Source organism: Erpetoichthys calabaricus, chromosome 16 (genome assembly GCF_900747795.2).
Source record: "Erpetoichthys calabaricus chromosome 16, fErpCal1.3, whole genome shotgun sequence".
In the NCBI taxonomy this organism is placed as follows: Eukaryota; Metazoa; Chordata; class Cladistia; order Polypteriformes; family Polypteridae; genus Erpetoichthys; species Erpetoichthys calabaricus.
The window spans coordinates 96,938,175-96,955,104 of record NC_041409.2 but is presented as its reverse complement, the minus strand read 5'-3'; the positions used below and the strand labels follow the sequence as shown (position 1 = coordinate 96,955,104).

The 16,930-nt window shown below is 44.2% G+C and overlaps 1 protein-coding gene across 1 annotated transcript in view; it reads left to right on the top strand.

Annotated features, from left to right (window-relative positions):
- kiaa0586 (KIAA0586 ortholog) overlaps positions 1–16,930 on the top strand; it is a 210,980-nt gene that overhangs the window by 117,264 nt on the left and 76,786 nt on the right. Inside the window, exons 9-14 of the mRNA XM_028822337.2 lie at positions 7,083–7,230; positions 8,929–9,140; positions 10,346–10,418; positions 11,141–11,398; positions 12,746–12,923; positions 15,260–15,421. Of these exons, the coding sequence (XP_028678170.2) occupies positions 7,083–7,230; positions 8,929–9,140; positions 10,346–10,418; positions 11,141–11,398; positions 12,746–12,923; positions 15,260–15,421 (1,031 nt within the window). The remainder of the gene's footprint in view (positions 1–7,082; positions 7,231–8,928; positions 9,141–10,345; positions 10,419–11,140; positions 11,399–12,745; positions 12,924–15,259; positions 15,422–16,930) is intronic.

The following is a 16,930-nucleotide window of genomic DNA, read 5'->3' as shown; positions in this document are numbered from 1 at the left end:
TGGACAGGATTAGAAATGAGGACATTAGATGGTCAGCACAGGTTGGACATTTGGGAGACAAAGTCAGAGAGACGAGATTGCGTTGGTTTGGACATGTGCAGAGGAGAGATGCTGGGTATATTGGGAGAAGGGTGCTAAGGATAGAGCTGCCACGTAAGGAGAGAAGAGGAAGGCCTAAGAGGAGGTTTATGGATGTGGTGAGAGAGGACATGCAGGTGATGGGTATGACAGAGCAAGATGACGAGGACAGAAAGATATGGAAGAAGATGATCCGCTGTGGCCACCCCTAACAGGAGCAGCCGAAAGAAGAAGATAAGGACAAACAAATCTATACATAGAAAAGGCAAAGCCCTCACTGACTCATCACTAATTCTCCCACTTTCCGTGTAGGTGGGAAGCTGAAATTTCGCGTGCTCATTCCTTGCAGTATACTTACAAAAGTTAGGTATGTTTTATGTCCTATTACAACACCCAAGGGGGAGGAAACGTGTGTACCCCATAACTGTATATACAGATAGGGGAAACCCCTCCTCACTATTTCTGTGACTTTCAATATACATAGGAAACCCAAATTTCCCATGCTCATCCTTTACACTGTACTTACAAACGTTAAGTATGTTTCATTTCGCGCCGTGCCCAGTAACGAACTTTCGAAAATAACATCTCGTTTTTGGCAGTTCTCACCATTATGCCGTAATGAACTTTCGGAAACTGACCTCTCCTTTTGGCGGTTTCATTCCTTTAGGGAAAAACCGCTCCTCACTATTTCAGCGACTCCAATATACGTAGGAAGTCTGCAAACGTTGTTTACAAAGAGATCTTTGCATCCTAAGAATGTGCATTTCTCGTACACAACATTTACAATCATAAACTCTTTACAATCATCAAATTCACTCGCAATACTAAAATGAGCCTACAACAATTACATTGACAATCATGTTATGTTATTTTTAAAATGTTTCCTTTTTTTTTCATAACTTCTTTAACACACTACTTCTCCGCTGCGAAGCGCGGGTGTTTTGCTAGTATTCAATAACGTAGGTATGTGCTCGCAAAACACCACTATCCCAATGATACCAGTGACTAATTACTATATAAAAACATGAATATACAAATGTTTACAGAAACCCTCCCTTGCCCCTAAACAATAAATACAAACACAGCAATTGAAATGTGGTGATAAATGAGTCCAATGTTAATAAAGTCCGGCTGTATTGATACTGGCTGTAATGTTACTGTCCTCCTCACTGTGAAAGTTCTGGCAATGGCTGGGATGAATCCGAACCCCGGGGTTCCTCAGTGCTGGCTGTCGTGATGATGAAAAAGCAAGCAGTAGAATAAAGCAATGATCGGCAGTGATGAGTTGGTAAATGAATGGCCCAATTGTCTTCTTTTCGCTCCTCGATTTCTCTCCTCTTCTTCTCCTCTCTCTCTCTCTCTCTCTCCCCCTCTCTTCTTCATTCTCTTTTGCCCCTTCGCTCCTCTTTTTTTGACAGGTAATTTCCGTCTTAGGGCTGCGGTTTTTTTCGATCATCCTTTTCATTTACAGGGACAGAATTTACTGACGCACATATAATGGACAGTAAACAGGACGATGAAACGAAACGCACTCAGCACAAACACAGAATACCTGTTATTATGTAGCCCCGCTACACGTTTATACTCGCGCGCGTACTTCATATAAATCTGGAAGATTTCACCAGGTGGCAGTGTGAGATATCATCACGGTGAGAAACCGTTCGGCTTTGCTGTGTTGTGAATGGCCTGAAACATCTATTAAATTCCCAGGACACCTTTCCACATTTTCTCTGAAAAGGATGGATGCTTAATGATTACACCCAGCAGTCCAGGGTTGTGTCCATTCCAGCAAGTTTTGGGTGTGAGACAGAAACAATCCCTGGACGGGGCATCAGCTTATCGCAAGGTAAGTAGAAACACACACACATACACTGGCGTCATTTTAGTGTCACCAGATCTCCAAACCTGCATGTCCTTGGAAGGAAACCGGAACACAATGTGGAAACGCACCAGAGGAACATCTGGTGGTTGAGTCATGGCAACTGGACTTCTTCCTTGTTAGATAGATAAGTTTCACTGCTCATCCAAGCATCTTCTTCAGACAGTCAGACTGTGAAGAAGCTGCTTGGATGAGCAATGAAACTTATCTATCTAACAAGGAAGAAGTCCAGTTGCCATGACTCAACCACCAGATAATTTCACCTGGATGACTGCGAATCTTCACAGACACCAGAGAAACAGCAAACTCCAGGCAGAGAACACCAGGGACGCGACTCCCTACTGTGAGACAGCAGCGCAGCCACTATGCCAACCTCCTCATTATTTTCCGTATTCATCTGTAATATGTAATATACATAGTTTAATGCATTTCATCATGAAAGTGATATCAAGTATAAATCTAAGGATCCTAAATGTGCATAAATTTAATGTGTTCTGTGCGGCAATTGCTGCTGTCAGTTCAGGAGGAAGCCCCAGAAGTGCGTAATGATTAACAACTGAGTCGCTTTTATGATGACGTTTACGACAGTCTACTTTAATGATAAAATAAACTACGGGATTAACGTGGACATTTCAAGATTTAAGCCGAAATTTCCCCTTTAACCACATGATACACCTTGTCTCTGTGTCCCTAATTTTTTTTTCTGTGGCTCATCTGCTGTAATCTTCAGATTGTTCTGATTTTTGATTTGATATACTTTATTCATTTCCTCAAGGGGAAATTGTCTTTTCACATGACCTCTAGAGGTGAGAGTGCAGGGTCAGCCATTGTACAGCACCCCTGGACACACTGAATATCTTTGTTGTAACAAATACAATGAAATTAGGTGCAGTCCCTGCGGCGTCAAAAACAAATGTAAATAAAAATAATTACAAAAGGATAGGAAAGGATAAGATAAGAAATGAGGTTGAACACAGACATTCAACATAAAACCTTATTGCACATGAAACACTTCTACTGCACAAGATGCCATCTATTGCACTGTAATCAACAAGTTGCATTGGAGGTGATGAGGTGGCATTCAGTGCCCTAATAGCAACAGGGTACAAACTGCTATTCAGTCTATTATAGTCTTTGTTTTGATGCTCCTATGTCTTTTGCCTGATGGCAACAATCGGAACATGTCATGAGCGGGGTGTGAGGAGTCCTTTAAGATGTTTTCCGCTTTCCTGAGGCAGCGAGAGCTGTGCAGTTCATCCAGAGAGGGTAAAGGACAGCCGATGATCTGCTGGGCCGTCTTTACGATCCGCTGAAGTGCAGCTAGAAAACCCCACGCAGTGGCAGTTAGCACAGGATACTCTCCCTAGAGCAGCGGTAGAAGGACACCAGCACTTTTTGGGGGATGTTGTTGTTTTTCCTGAGGACTCTCAAGAAATAAAGTCTCTGCTGAGCCTTCTTTGCCAGCTCAGCCGTGTTCACACCCTATGATGTGGACTCCCAGGAAGCGGAAGTCTGACCCCCTCTCCACACAGTCTCCTCTGATGTAGAGTGGTTTGATGTCCTGAAGTCCACCACGAGCCCCTTGGCCTTAATTGTGTTCAGGAACAGGTTTCTATCAGCCGCTCCACTTGGTCCCTGTAGGCGGACTCATCCTCCCCAGAGATGAGCCCCACCACAGCGGTGTCGTCTGCAAATTTGACGATGGTGTTGCTGGCAAAATGTAATTGATTAATTGATCATAATGACTACATTTTACCTGAAGAAGGGGCCTGAGTTGCCTCGAAAGCCTGCATATTGTAATCTTTTTAGTTAGCCAATCAAAGGGGTCATTTTGCTTGACTTCTCACTATATTCATAATGGCTGACACGGTACAACACCCTAGTACTACTGGTATTAACTGGATAATTAAGAAAATGTTGAGAATCCTAACTCTCCTCTTTCAAGTCAGTGGGAATCCGATGTTTTATACTATTTGAAATTGGAAAAAATCAAATATTCAGTTAGAGGATCTGTACAGATTTTTTTTTTAAAACCTGGCAGGATATAATCAATAAAATTTTAGAATAAGCTCTTAAAGCACCAAGGAAGCAATTATCTCCGCATTTCTTTTTCTTCTCCATTCGTCTCTACTGCCCTATTAAACTCATAAATTTAGGTATGTTTACAAGCATTACGTTTTACCCCGTTGTGCTCTCTCTCTCAGGGGTGGGGGTCGACTTGTTTTTCAATCCTATTTTGATTGATTTGTATGAATGATTACAATAAAATTAAAAAAATAAGAAAATGTTGATTGTGTGAAAAGGACACAATAATCAAAGAAGAGTCGAGGCACCACGGGTGTCCACTTTAATGTCTCGGTTTGGTTGCAGATTGGGAGGCCATCTTTTAGTTGACGTCAGTGTGACTTAAGCAGTCAGTCCCAGTTGCTTTAGAGGGGTCCTTAGTCTGACGGGTGATTCACAGACGATTCGTTCGTTTTAAATGACTCTTTTCAGCCAGTCATATGAATCAATTGTCTGTCTGTCTTAAAGCCGGCTGGCTACCTAAAACCAGATGATGACATTGATAGAAATGCACTTCTTATAGGAGATAACAACAGTGCTCAAAATCCTACTAGGAGTCCATCAGTGGGCTAATGCCAGGACTTTTGCACCCTCTGCTGTTCAGCATAAGAAGTGCAGGTTAATAAAACAGGAGACCTGCAAGGCACTGAGTTTGTCATCTGAGGGGTTGGTGGGTCCTGAGTTTGTCAAGCCAGGCTATGTTTTTGTCCTGCTGTCTCATCGTTTTAAGTTCTCCAATTTGTTTTTCAACTTCTTACCTTCTAACGCTTTCCTCGATGACAGTTGGGCCCTAATATGGGGGCACTGTGGTTACATGCCAGGTGGTCTCGCTTGTGCCCAGTGCTTCTCACCGTTTTCAGTCCTGTTACATTGTCAGCAGTGCGACCCGTTTAAAAATAAAAAAGAATGACATCACTTTGGATTCAGTGAGTGACACTGCTGCCATTGAGATTTCAGAACGTACCCATAATTGCCTTTGCAGTCTCTTGATTTAGCCAAGAGATTCATTCATACAGTACTGGTGCAGCAGTGAGAGGCCAAGTCTGGGTTACCACCATGCTTTGTGTGCGGAGTTGCTGTGTTGTCCCAGTTCACACTGGGCACTTTTCCACCGTGTACACTGTCCAGAGCAGATGCCTGCTTCCGGGTGATGTAGAGCAAGCAGGTGGTGGGAATGAGCAGCTGCCCGCACACACACTCGCACATCGGACAGCTTACTAAAGAAATGTTTATTCTGCTTTGGCATCTTCAGTTAAGTTCTTCTCTGAGGTCTGTGGGAAAAGCGCTGCCTCTAATTCTGTTGGTGGGTGAAGTGTCAAAGGGTTATTGTGAACATAGTATAAAGCAGAGTGGATGTAAGGGTGGTCCACTCCTACAGTTACTTTGGGGTCCACATCAGTGACAGGTTGGACTGATCTCGGAACACAGAGGAGCTATAAGAGAAAGAGCAGAGCAGGCTTTTATGTTTAGGAGACGGCATTCCTTTAATGTGAGAATTGACATCCTTCACATCTTCTATAACTCTGTGGTGACCGGTGTCGTGTGCTAGGCTGGTAACATCACTTCAAGAGAGGCCCACCGAATAAACAGGCTAATTAAAATGGCAGGATCAGTTATGGGACGCACTGTGGACTCCCCGGAGGTTGTAGCGAAAGAGAGAATTAAAACAAAACTGAGTGCCATTATGAGCAATGCTGTGCATCCTCTCTGTGACCCAACACACTGAGGACTTTCAGGCAATGAATTATTCACAACAAGTGTGTCAGGAAACACCACGGGGGTCCTTTATACCAACAGCAGTTCTTCTGCCTAATGCCTCACTGTGAATGTGACAGCCAAGGCAGAAATGATCTTTTCTTTTTTTTAAATGTTCTTGCTTTATAGTAAGTCCAGTGTGTGTTCAGAACATAGTGTGTGTGTATGTGTGTATTTATTTACTTACTTGTCTACCTATTTATGTTTTGTATTTATTTATAGAGCTTTGTAAAAAGCTAAATTTCACAATGGGGAAAAATAAAGATCTATCTATCTATCATATAGTGCCTTTCATAGCTATCTATCTATCTATCTATCTATCTATCTATCTATCTATCTATCTATCTATCTATCTATCTATCTATCTATCTATCAATCTATCTATCTATCTATCATATAGTGCCCTTCATGTCTGTCTATCTATCTATCATATAGTGCCTTTCATATCTGTCTATCTATCTATCATATAGTGCCTTTCATATCTATCTATCTATCTGTCATATACTGCCTTTCATATCTATCTATCTATCCATCTGTCATATAGTGCCTTTCATATCTATCTATCATATAGTGCCTTTCATATCAATCTATCGATCTCCTATAGCGCCTTTCATATCTATCTATCTATCTATCTATCATATACTGCCTTTCATATCTATCTATCTACCATATAGTGCCTTTCATGTCTGTCTATCTATCTATCATATAGTGCCTTTCATATCTGTCTGTCTGTCTATCTATCTATAGTGCCTGTTGCTGGAAGTGAAGGTAACTTTCAACTGGTTTCATACTCCCAGTGAGCAAAATAAAAACTCTGTAATCTGGGGGACACTGTCTTCTTTCGTCTCACCCTAACTGTGTCCCTTACTACTTGGGAGTCGCTTTCTGAAGGGCACCTCAGCGAGAAAGTCAGGGCTTCACACATTCAGTCTCTCTTTACTCAAATGAACCTAATGATGGCCTTTCTGAGTGGTGAGCTGCCTCATATTGCTGGAGGAAGTGTGCCAGGCTGTGCCCTTTGCCATCTTCTCTCTTCACGTGCAGTTTCTCCTTGTAAGTATCACACTCGCCCTGTTGCGTATGAATGCCGCGGCTTCTTTGTTTTCCGTTTCTTGGAATTCTACTGCATTTGTAGCCAGTGGGAGATGGCGGAGTGGTACACAAGGCGCACTGGTCTGTTGGTATTGAAGGACAACACGTGTTAATGTAACTCACATTGCATTTCTGTTTCCTTATTTAGGGCGCTGTATTAAATTTAAGGATTGGTTGACGTTTTCCTCTTTTTTTGTTTTTCTTTTCCCCGCAGTTCCAGCAGACAACTGAAGACATTAGCTCAGGATGCCCCCTTGCCCAATCTGCGTAAGGATGCCGCTACCCACACAGGACAAACAAACTGCAAACATGTGCTTTGTGACTGCAGCAGACTGAACATTGAAATGCCAAGGCTGCTACAGGTGAGAGAGCATTGGCATGGCCTTCTGACTTTGAACCCAAGTAAAACATTGGCTCACTATTCCTGCTGTATTATGCCAATTCAGTTATCTGAAATGCTTCTGTAAAGCCCACCAGTAGGCAGCTGGAGGTCATTTTGTAGGTTCTGGCAGCGCTGCTTCTGTTCCTCCTCACACAAAGGTGCAGATAGCAACCAGTTCTGCTGCTGGGTTGATGCCCTTCTTTAGCCCTTTCCAGCTGGCCCATCTCCTCCATGCCCTTGAGAATATGCTGGGAGACACAGCAAACCTGGCGGCACATATGGATATGCCATCCAGGAGGAGAAGGGCTACCTGTGCAACCTGAATGGTCTCATGCTACCAGTAGTGACAAGGACACTAGCAAAACGTATAACTAGAGAAAAATCTGTCAGGAAGGATAAGGGGAGAGCAATTATCTGTGGCCGCCATTCCCTTTCGAGGGAGGTCTCTCATTGTTGTCTCTCCAGGTCACCTGTTGTCACTGTCATTTGCACCAAAGCAGGTGACGTTGATTCACAGTAAACTTGTGCTTCCTAACTGGACACCTCGATATCCCTGAAGCTTCACTGACTTGGGGTTAGACTGGGATGACTTAAGTGTTCCCTTCATTTTCTTAAGCAATGTATACTTAGTTTGTGAAAGAATAATACTGTGGTATAGCGGGACCGCAGCTACGAAAGAATGGCTGGGTTTTTATTAAATAATCCATCTGGCTGTGTCAGTCTCCGTGGGCACAGTCTTGCACATCCGCAGGGAGTTGATGAGGTAATTGGGGCGAGACGCACCTGCACGTGAAGGGACGTAATTGAGATCATGGAGCCATATTAGTATGGGCCTGAATAGGAGAATGGGGGTGGGATTGCTTGGGTGTGTGGGAGAGACAGAAACAAGGAGGGGGGTGTCAAAGAGAAGAGAAGGTAGGAGGTGTTAAGTGTTGGTGCAGGAGCGAGAGCAGGCAGCTGGGAGGAGAGCCCCTTAGGAGGAATGTCTGGCCGACACTCGGTGAGGGGCAGTAGAAAGTGGTCGCTCCAGCTGAGCGGTTATGAGGTGCAGGAGTGACCGGGGAGTATGGACAGCTCACTGCGTAAGGCCGAGAAGGCAGTGGGAGTCAAGGAGGCTTGGGATGGAGAGCCCCAGTATGAGCGCCCTGGTCGCTGGGGTCCCGAGTCTCGGTCCAGCGAGTGAGCTGTACGTAGCCAGGAGACAGAAGGCTATCAGACCAGTAGGAGCGTCAGCTGCACCTGCTGTCGCAAGGCCCGTATGGGAGAAGCAGGGGAGCCGCCAGTTAGAAGGAAGAAGGTACCGGGTTGTTTTTATAAAGCCTGTTGATTTTTAACCTCGTTTTAAAGAATTTATTTATTATGGATTTTAACCGCCAATTGTCACTTGTGGTTTATTTATGGAACTATGGAGAACTGCACTATTTATTTGAACACTTCAGTTTTAATAAAAGCACTGCACACTTCAGACACGGAGCAAGGGGAAGGTGTAATTTGTCCTCATCTGCCTGCTCCCTCCGGGTTACATTATCGATGGTGTTGGGCTCGAGAGGCTCCCAAAACTGGGTGCATGGAGCAGGGCCTGCACCGTCACAGATATTTCTTGGAACCCACCCCTCAAACGCTCTTCATTCAGACTGTAGGATGCAGCGCAATGTAAACCTCTGCCTTTTGTTCTCAGGCTGTCACACCACAGGACGACCTGCCGCAACTTCCGCAGCCGTCTTTTCTCAAGAAAGCCCAAATGCCTGAGTCGATGTTTGAAGATGTCAAGCGGACACTAACCGAGGTGGAGAAGAAGCGTCGAATTTTGGAGGAGAACCTGGATGCTATCATGCGGGCAAGAAGTGGAGACATACTGCACTCGTACCTGGACGCCTTGTCTAACAACAGGTACGTGTGGGTCACCTGCTGTTCTCTTGACATTAAATTTCCTTGGCTGTCTTACTACGTTTTATTACTTACATCATTGAGATTATTGTGTATGTTTTTAGAATGTTGGTCAAGCCCTCTCCTTTCTCTACTTGTCAGGTAACAAGCCCTTAGAAAAATGGCAGACAGTTGGTTTTATGCTTTGTCTCTTTGGAAGGCACTGAGTATGATGACATTCATGTAACATCACCAGCACAATCCCCACCTCTGTAGCTCCCTTGCAGTTTCTTCCATATGTAACTACAAGATGAAAATTTTCCAGTCGACTGTAAATTGACTTTGAGGTATAGAGAATCGACTCTGTTTGTCTGTGCAGGATTTTAAATCGCCTGAACCTCGCAAACCGTTTGAACTATTGACCTGAAATTTGGTGCACATATACTACGTGACATCTACTGTCCACTCTTGAGGTGATGATTTTTATTACTCTTTTTATTTTTATTTTACTTTATTGTAGAATCAACTTTCGGCAGCAGCCAGCAGGGTGGCGCATGCATACGGGTGCCATTCTCATCCCTACCACCTTCGCTGTCACTTCTCCTACCGCTTCATATCTTAAATCATTCTTGATGAAGATTGAAGACTTAAGTGCCAGCTTAAATGCAAAATTAAAGAAAACGTACTAAGTAATTGCAACACAAACACGGACTTAATCAGTTTTAACTCGAAAAGATGCCAACAAAAGAAGAGAAGAAGCGGGCCGCTAGGTTGGAGAAAAGAAGAGCTGCTCAGGAAGCAGTAAAGCGCATCAACCTCTGAGCAAATGAATGATAAACGTACAGAGAAAGAGGAGGAAAACTATCAGTCAAGTGTATTCACTGCACGTTATTGTTATAGCAGTGCGCCGTTACTGGTCGATAATAATTAATAATTACTTACATTTATAAAGTGTTTGCCTGCTATCAAAATGTTTCCTCCATGTCTGTCCCTCATTTCCATTTACAGTTCAGAAGTTTAAATGGGGTCTGTAAAACGGGTCCTCAAGCATATAAAGTGCTAAGAGTGGATGATTTTATTTCACTGGCACCTGTCATCATGCAGTATAATATGGCAGTTTTCAATCTCCCATTTAGCTCCGTTTGCTCCAAGCATCCTCTTACAGTTATGTCTTTCTTTCAAATGCTTTTTGTCTTACATTTCTTAACGCTTTGTGCCTAACCTTTTAGGGATCCCACAGAAGAGGTTCGGATCAAGAAGACGGTGGATGCGTGGATCAATATTATCAATAAGCAAATCCAGGTATTCTTTTTTCTTTATTGTAACTATATGCATGTTCCCTGAACAAATTAACGGCAATATGTGGTCTCCACAAACAGAAGTAGCCCGGATGACTTTTCATTCACAAGCTGGTTTTTTACTCGAGGTGGTTTACTTACCTCAGCAGTGACATTCATGTGACTCTTCTTATGAAGTCACTAGACGGAAAGGGGTGTGTGGAGCTCCCGATATCTATGCAAAAGGATGAAGGTCCAATTCTTTAGAGTCCTGGTGCTTCCTGTTTGCGAGACATGGACGCTATCCAGTGACCTGAGATGAAGACTGGACTCCTTCATGTGTGCCTCTTCAGAGGGTCCTTGGTGGCTGCTGGTTTGACTTTGTGTTGCTCATGGAGTCCCGAATGAGGCACATGACCTGCATTGTGAGGGAGCGTCAGTTATGGCATTGCGGACATGTTGTGTGATTACCCGAGGGTGGCCCTCATTGTTGAGGACCCGAGTAGCTGGACCCAGGCCAAGGGGGACGCCCACGTAACACCTGGCTGCGGCAGATAGTGAGTCATTTCTGGAGGGTGGGACTGGACCTCCTGTCTGCCCAGGGGAGGGGGTGGGGGTTGCCAACCAGGACCCCCGAGCTGTTTCGTCATATGGTAGGTGCGGCAACGTGCTGTGCCAGTGTATACTCCACGACCTGACCTGACCTGACCTGGATCACTGTCCCTCTCTTCCACATTTCATTCACAGGACGAATTTGCTTCAGAAGAGAATTTATTAAAAAAGCAAGGAAGGAAGACAGAAGCACCTGTGCCCCCCTCTCAGAAAAGTACAGGATCTACAGAAACGACTTCACTCAAAGATGTGTCCCAACCAAAAAAACAGATGAAAGCAGCTACAAGGGAATGGAAAACTCCAAGTAATGGTGGCATCCATAAAGCAGTTAAGGAGCCGCCTGAGAAGAGTACTGTACTGCAGAAAACTACACATCGGATGCCACTGATGAAGGTGAGCATAACGGCAGTCATTAGTTCATGGGCTGACTGAGATCTCCAGCTGGTATCAAAAGGCAAATGTGTGGTGAACAAAGAAATCATCGCAAGCAGAGAAATTTTCCACTGATTAGGTTTAGATAAGATAAAAGTTGATTAATCCCACAGGGAAATTCAAATGCATACAGCTGCAGAAACATAAAAAATTAAGATACAGACTCTTAAGGTAGATAATACAAATAAAATCATTCAATCGATAAATAAACGAGCACATCAGGTAGAAGCATTAAATTGCATGATAGCAGTGGGCAATAAAAGACCCCCAGAGGTGCTTCCTAGCACACCATGGTGGAATGTGCCTGTGGCTAAAAGTGTTCCAAGAGAGCGCCACCTGGAGGGGATGGAGGAGATTTTTCATGATGGCATCCAATTTTGCCGCCATCCACTTTTCCACAACGGCTTCCGGTGTGTCCAGGGTTTGCCCTGTGATGGAGCAGGCGCACCTGAGACGTTTATTCCGACTTTTGAGCTCAGGTTGCTTCCTCAGGAGACCACAATACAGAACACCACACTGGCTACTATGGACTGATAGAACGTTTCCAGCTGTTTGCTGCGCACATCAGAAGACCTGAGAGTCTCCTTAGCAAGTCCAGCCTGCTCTGACCCTTCTTGTCCAGCACCACTGTGTTGTCTGACCAGTCCAGTTTGTAGTTTGTGTGGACCCCTAGGTACTTGTAGCTCTGCACCACTTCCAGTTCCGACCCCCTAGAATGGTGACCGGTCTCAGAGGCATCTTGGGATGTCACAAGTCCACCACTAGTACTTTTGTCTTGCTGATGTTGAGTTGCAGGTACATCACAAGATGAAGTTCTTTGCGACTTTCCTGCAATCTGATTTGTCTCTGTTATTAATGCCACTTATGATGGATGAGTCATCTGAAAAATCCTGTAGATGTCAAGCGCTGGTATTGTGCTGGAAGTGTGTTGTATAGAGCGTGAGCAGGAAGGGAGACAGGACAGTTCCTTGAGGTGCTCCGGTATTGTATCCTTTTATTGAGGTGGATTATCCAGCATGCTGTCATAGTAGTTTATTCTCAGTTGGTCCCAATCTACACAATCTCTACACTCCAACAACATCAACACTATCATCACTTGTGTCACATCAGAGTCTGTAATGTTAGCAGAGCAGTACTGTCATCACAGGCAGGCCTTCTCTCGCAGTCCACATCACTGCACAAGATCAGAATGCTGATTTTTATGAAAAGATATCCCATTGTTAATTGTACAGCTTTCTGGGACTTGACATATCTTTCTTCCATTGTGGCAGCTGACCTCTAGTTTTTTTTGTTTTTTTTATGTTTCAGGTGCCATTTCGTGGGCCAAAGTCAGAGATGGAGGCTGAGCAGTACCTTGAAAGAGTTTATGGGAAAGCTCTTTATCAAGGCCATCGCAGCTCCCTCAAGAAAGGCCCATATCTGCGCTTCAGTTCTCCTTCGCCCAAAAGTAAACCTCTAAGGCTTCGAGTGGTGGAGAGCGTCAAAGGTTAGTGGAATGGGATGGCAGTCTGAGGCATCTCCTGCCTTCCACCTTCATCACTTTGTACTCCTTTATGCAAACCAATCTTATGGTAAGCTGTTAAAACTGCACAAAGCAGAGTAGGCAGACAGCTGGGCCATTACTTCAATTAGCTAAGTTTGACTTTGTAAGCACTATGCATATGTGCATAGATCATATTTTATTTTTTTACAGAAGCTCAAGAAATATAACAAACATCAAAACACTCTTTTTAAATACACTTAAGAATTACAAAAAAATTTGCACATGAGCGTCAGTAGGCTTTGTGCCATAGGAACCAAGTTACCCGTACTGTTGTCTAACATTTCAGTAATTATTTACCGCTCGGCTGCTGATCTTTCTGATTGTAGAATAGGTCATTACAATAGCAATTGACGAGGAGAATTCATAATTAATTGCAGAATTACAGTATTTGTGGGTTCGCCTAGTGTGTCTCTTTCTCTTGCACGATTTGGCTCAAAAACGAATCAACACTTTGTCATCTCATAACAGGCTTAAGTTTCGAGTTTGGTATTTTTCTGTCCAGCCATTTTAGCTCTAGACCGCCCTCAAGAAATTGTGACACAGACACACACACACCCATCATCGAGATGTCAATGTTTTTAGTATCGGGGGACCCTGAAACGTCGAGATCCGTCAAAAACTGAAATTGAAATTTTTGACCAATCTAAAGCTTTCACCATCACCACAAAGACAATAGGTTATGGTGGTGGGAGGACACAAAGCAAAAACAAGAAGAAACATCACGTTGAATTACTATAAAAGTGCATTGCTGCAGATATGACAGACCCCAGTAGCGTTTCTCGACACACTTATGGTGAATAATTTGTTGGCTACAAGTACTTGATAATAGTGCGTCAGAGAGAGAATCTGCAGCATTGTTCATAATGGCCATCAGTTTCACCTCCATTCTCTCCTCCTCTACGACCTCCAGAGGGACCTTCTTTCTAAATTAGCTTGTTAGTTCGGTAGGCCTGTCAAAGTGATGTTACCGGCCCAGTAGTAGCATCGAAAATCACACTGGTTATAAGTAAATCATGCAACCCACCTTAAAGGAATGCCTAAATGAAAACCAATGCAATAAAATGCGACTTTGTATAGCACTCCTCACTGTCAACAGGCACACTGCGCTCTGAACAATTCTGTTACAATACAAGTATAAATTATATTAATTACTACATATAGAGCTGGTACACATATAAATGCAGATTTGTTAAAACACACAGAGAACAAGATAAGAACTGAATAAACAGAAATGAGAAAGTTAAATATAAAGTCACAGTCCCAGAGACCTCCGCCAACTTGCCTCCTGCCCTCTCCCAGTCATTCTGTAGTGGAGTCTGTGCTGGCCGTAACCCTAACCCTAATCTTCCCATCCAATTACTCCATCACTCCTTTTCCACATACAGGATAGCAGCCTGGCAGTAGAGTAGTGGCACCAAGTGCCACATCCAGATACCGACAAGAGAAACAGAATGGAGGAAGGGTAATCACGGTGACAAAATATCATGATACTTTATATTTCTGTACAAATTACTAACAAACAGAAATGCAGGAGTCTTAGATTGGTGTGCTCACCAGTTACACATGAGACTAGGGTTCATTATCCTGCACGGTAATGCAGCCAGTGGATGTGTCTGTGATTGTGGACATGTGACATACTGTATATCCAGCGTCTGTCTGTCTGTCCGCTTTTCACAAGAGAACTACTTAATGGATTTAGATCGGGTTTTTTTCTAGAATTTGCTTGAACATTCCGGTTGATTTTGCGACTTCTCTCATTGCGCTAAGAATCATAGTTCACTTTCAGTACCGATTTATTCTCACAAATCCGAGAGAGACACTTCAGGCCATGGGGAAGGAGGTGTTTCCCTCCTCACTCACACACCAGCCTCCATTCAAGTCCCTGTACCTCTCGCCACGTGTTGGAGCGCACCTCACCTCCTCTTAGCTAGCAATACCTGTTTGTTCAGCAGACATTATCTAGAGACTGTTAAGGAGTAACATTTGATGTTTTTGAGAGAGAGATCAGAGCTCCGTGTGTTTTACAGGGTAGCTGCTCATTGGCAGAGATATCACGGCCATGTGCTTTTCTCCCCACACGAGGGACGCTCTCCCGTTAGAGCTGAACACGATCAAATACAGTGGCAACATTTGATATTAGAGTGTACTTACTTTCTGCTTGGCCAGAATTAAATTTTTTTTTGTTTTAATTGATTTTTTAAAGTTTGTCATTATTCACTACTACGTGGGCAGAGCCGTGGGGGACAGCTAGTCTTTAATAATACTGCTTCTTGTTTCAGGCGTCAAGATGAAGTCTGCTCGCACCCAGACGAGTTCCATTCCTGTTAAAACACATGTCAGGCAACATCTGCCAGAGAAGCCCACGGAGCGGGGTGTCATCGAATCTTCATCAGCCAAAGGCCCATACGAGAGCCCACTGATGCCAGTGGCTATTCCTTTAGGTGAGTGATTTGCTTCTATTCTGCATTTTGCAACATTTTCCCCACAGTTTAGGCTTCTCATGTCTTTTGCAGTTTATTTAATTTGGTTCTGCATACCATACTGTCACACCTCAGGGTCCTGACTCGTACTGTCTCAGTTATTGCCTTGTCTTATGTCAGCGTCAGCTCTTAACTGTATTTCTGATAACAGTTAATATGGACTGTCCAGACAATCCCCTGAAGCCCAGTCCAAAGTGTGCTAATCTTTGATCTCTTGGGTGTTTTTAATTGAGATCACTGAAATTTTGCAGACTAAGTCTCAGGTTGATACCCCACTGGGAGCAGACCAAGGGTACATTGCAGTGAAACATCATCAGAGTAAAGCAGTTTGCACATGTAGGGGATGTCAAACTTGTCAAATGCACTTGCTGATCTTGCTAGTGGAGGATGTCAGATTACACATTGTGGCAGGCGGCTGGCTGGCGTCCATGCCCTGCCGGGACGCCCCTGCACACTATATTCAGGGGGAGCAGCCCTGGACACTGCAATACCTCCTCCTGGACACTAGATGGCCACCCCCCTGGGGTGGAGCAGTGCCTCGGTTTCCAACAGAGCTTCCTGGGAATTGGAGTTGGGTGCAGCCCTGTTGGGCCCCGCAGGCACCTCCAGGGGGCGCTGTGTTTGGGACTCCTGAGCCCGTGTGGGCAGCAGATTCATCAAACCCGGAAGTGCAGCCGGAACTCGGTGATCAAGCACCTGGAGCACTTCCGGGTGAACTGTAAAAGGGGCCAGCAACCACCACTCAGCGGCCAGAGTTGGGTGGAGGAGGACAAGGTTGCCTGGAAGGAGTGATGGTGCCAAGGAGAGAAAGAAAGTGCGGTGTATTAGTAGTATGCTTGTGCTTGGGACTGTGTTATGTCTGTGCGTACGAGGAAGGCGTAGTCCACAGACGAAGAAAATAAAAGTATTTGTTTTATTTTACACGTGCCTCCCGTGTCCAATCTGTGTCAGGTCAGGCGCTATATAGCATCGTCTTACAACATTTAGGAAACAGATTAGACGACCAGGTAAGGACTTTCCAGCACAGTTTCACATTTTCAGATTATCGCAAGCTCGCCTCTTTCTGGTGGCTGGTAACATTCTGCCAGACCACACCAGTGCTGTATAATGCTTTCCCCCATTTTGTCGTAGTACATAAAACACGAGACAATCGGACAGACAAACCTATCTTCTGTTTGTGATGTCCAAAGCACTCGCATTCCTTATTCCTCATAGTGGCATTATTGGCTGTCAGTTCTCACCCCTACAACTTCAGACAAAATCGAGCGTGTTTCACTCTGTCGGAGTGAGTCAGTAGGAATGTTAGACTACACAACTGCCTCCAACTCGCAAAGACTGTGTAAATGATGTCTTTGACTGAAAATCGCTGGAAAAGCTGTGTAATAACGTAACCGAATGAGCTGACAGATGAGGACAAATTACGCTATGCAATGGGGATGGTGCAAAAGTGCTTTTATTAAGTAAAAACAA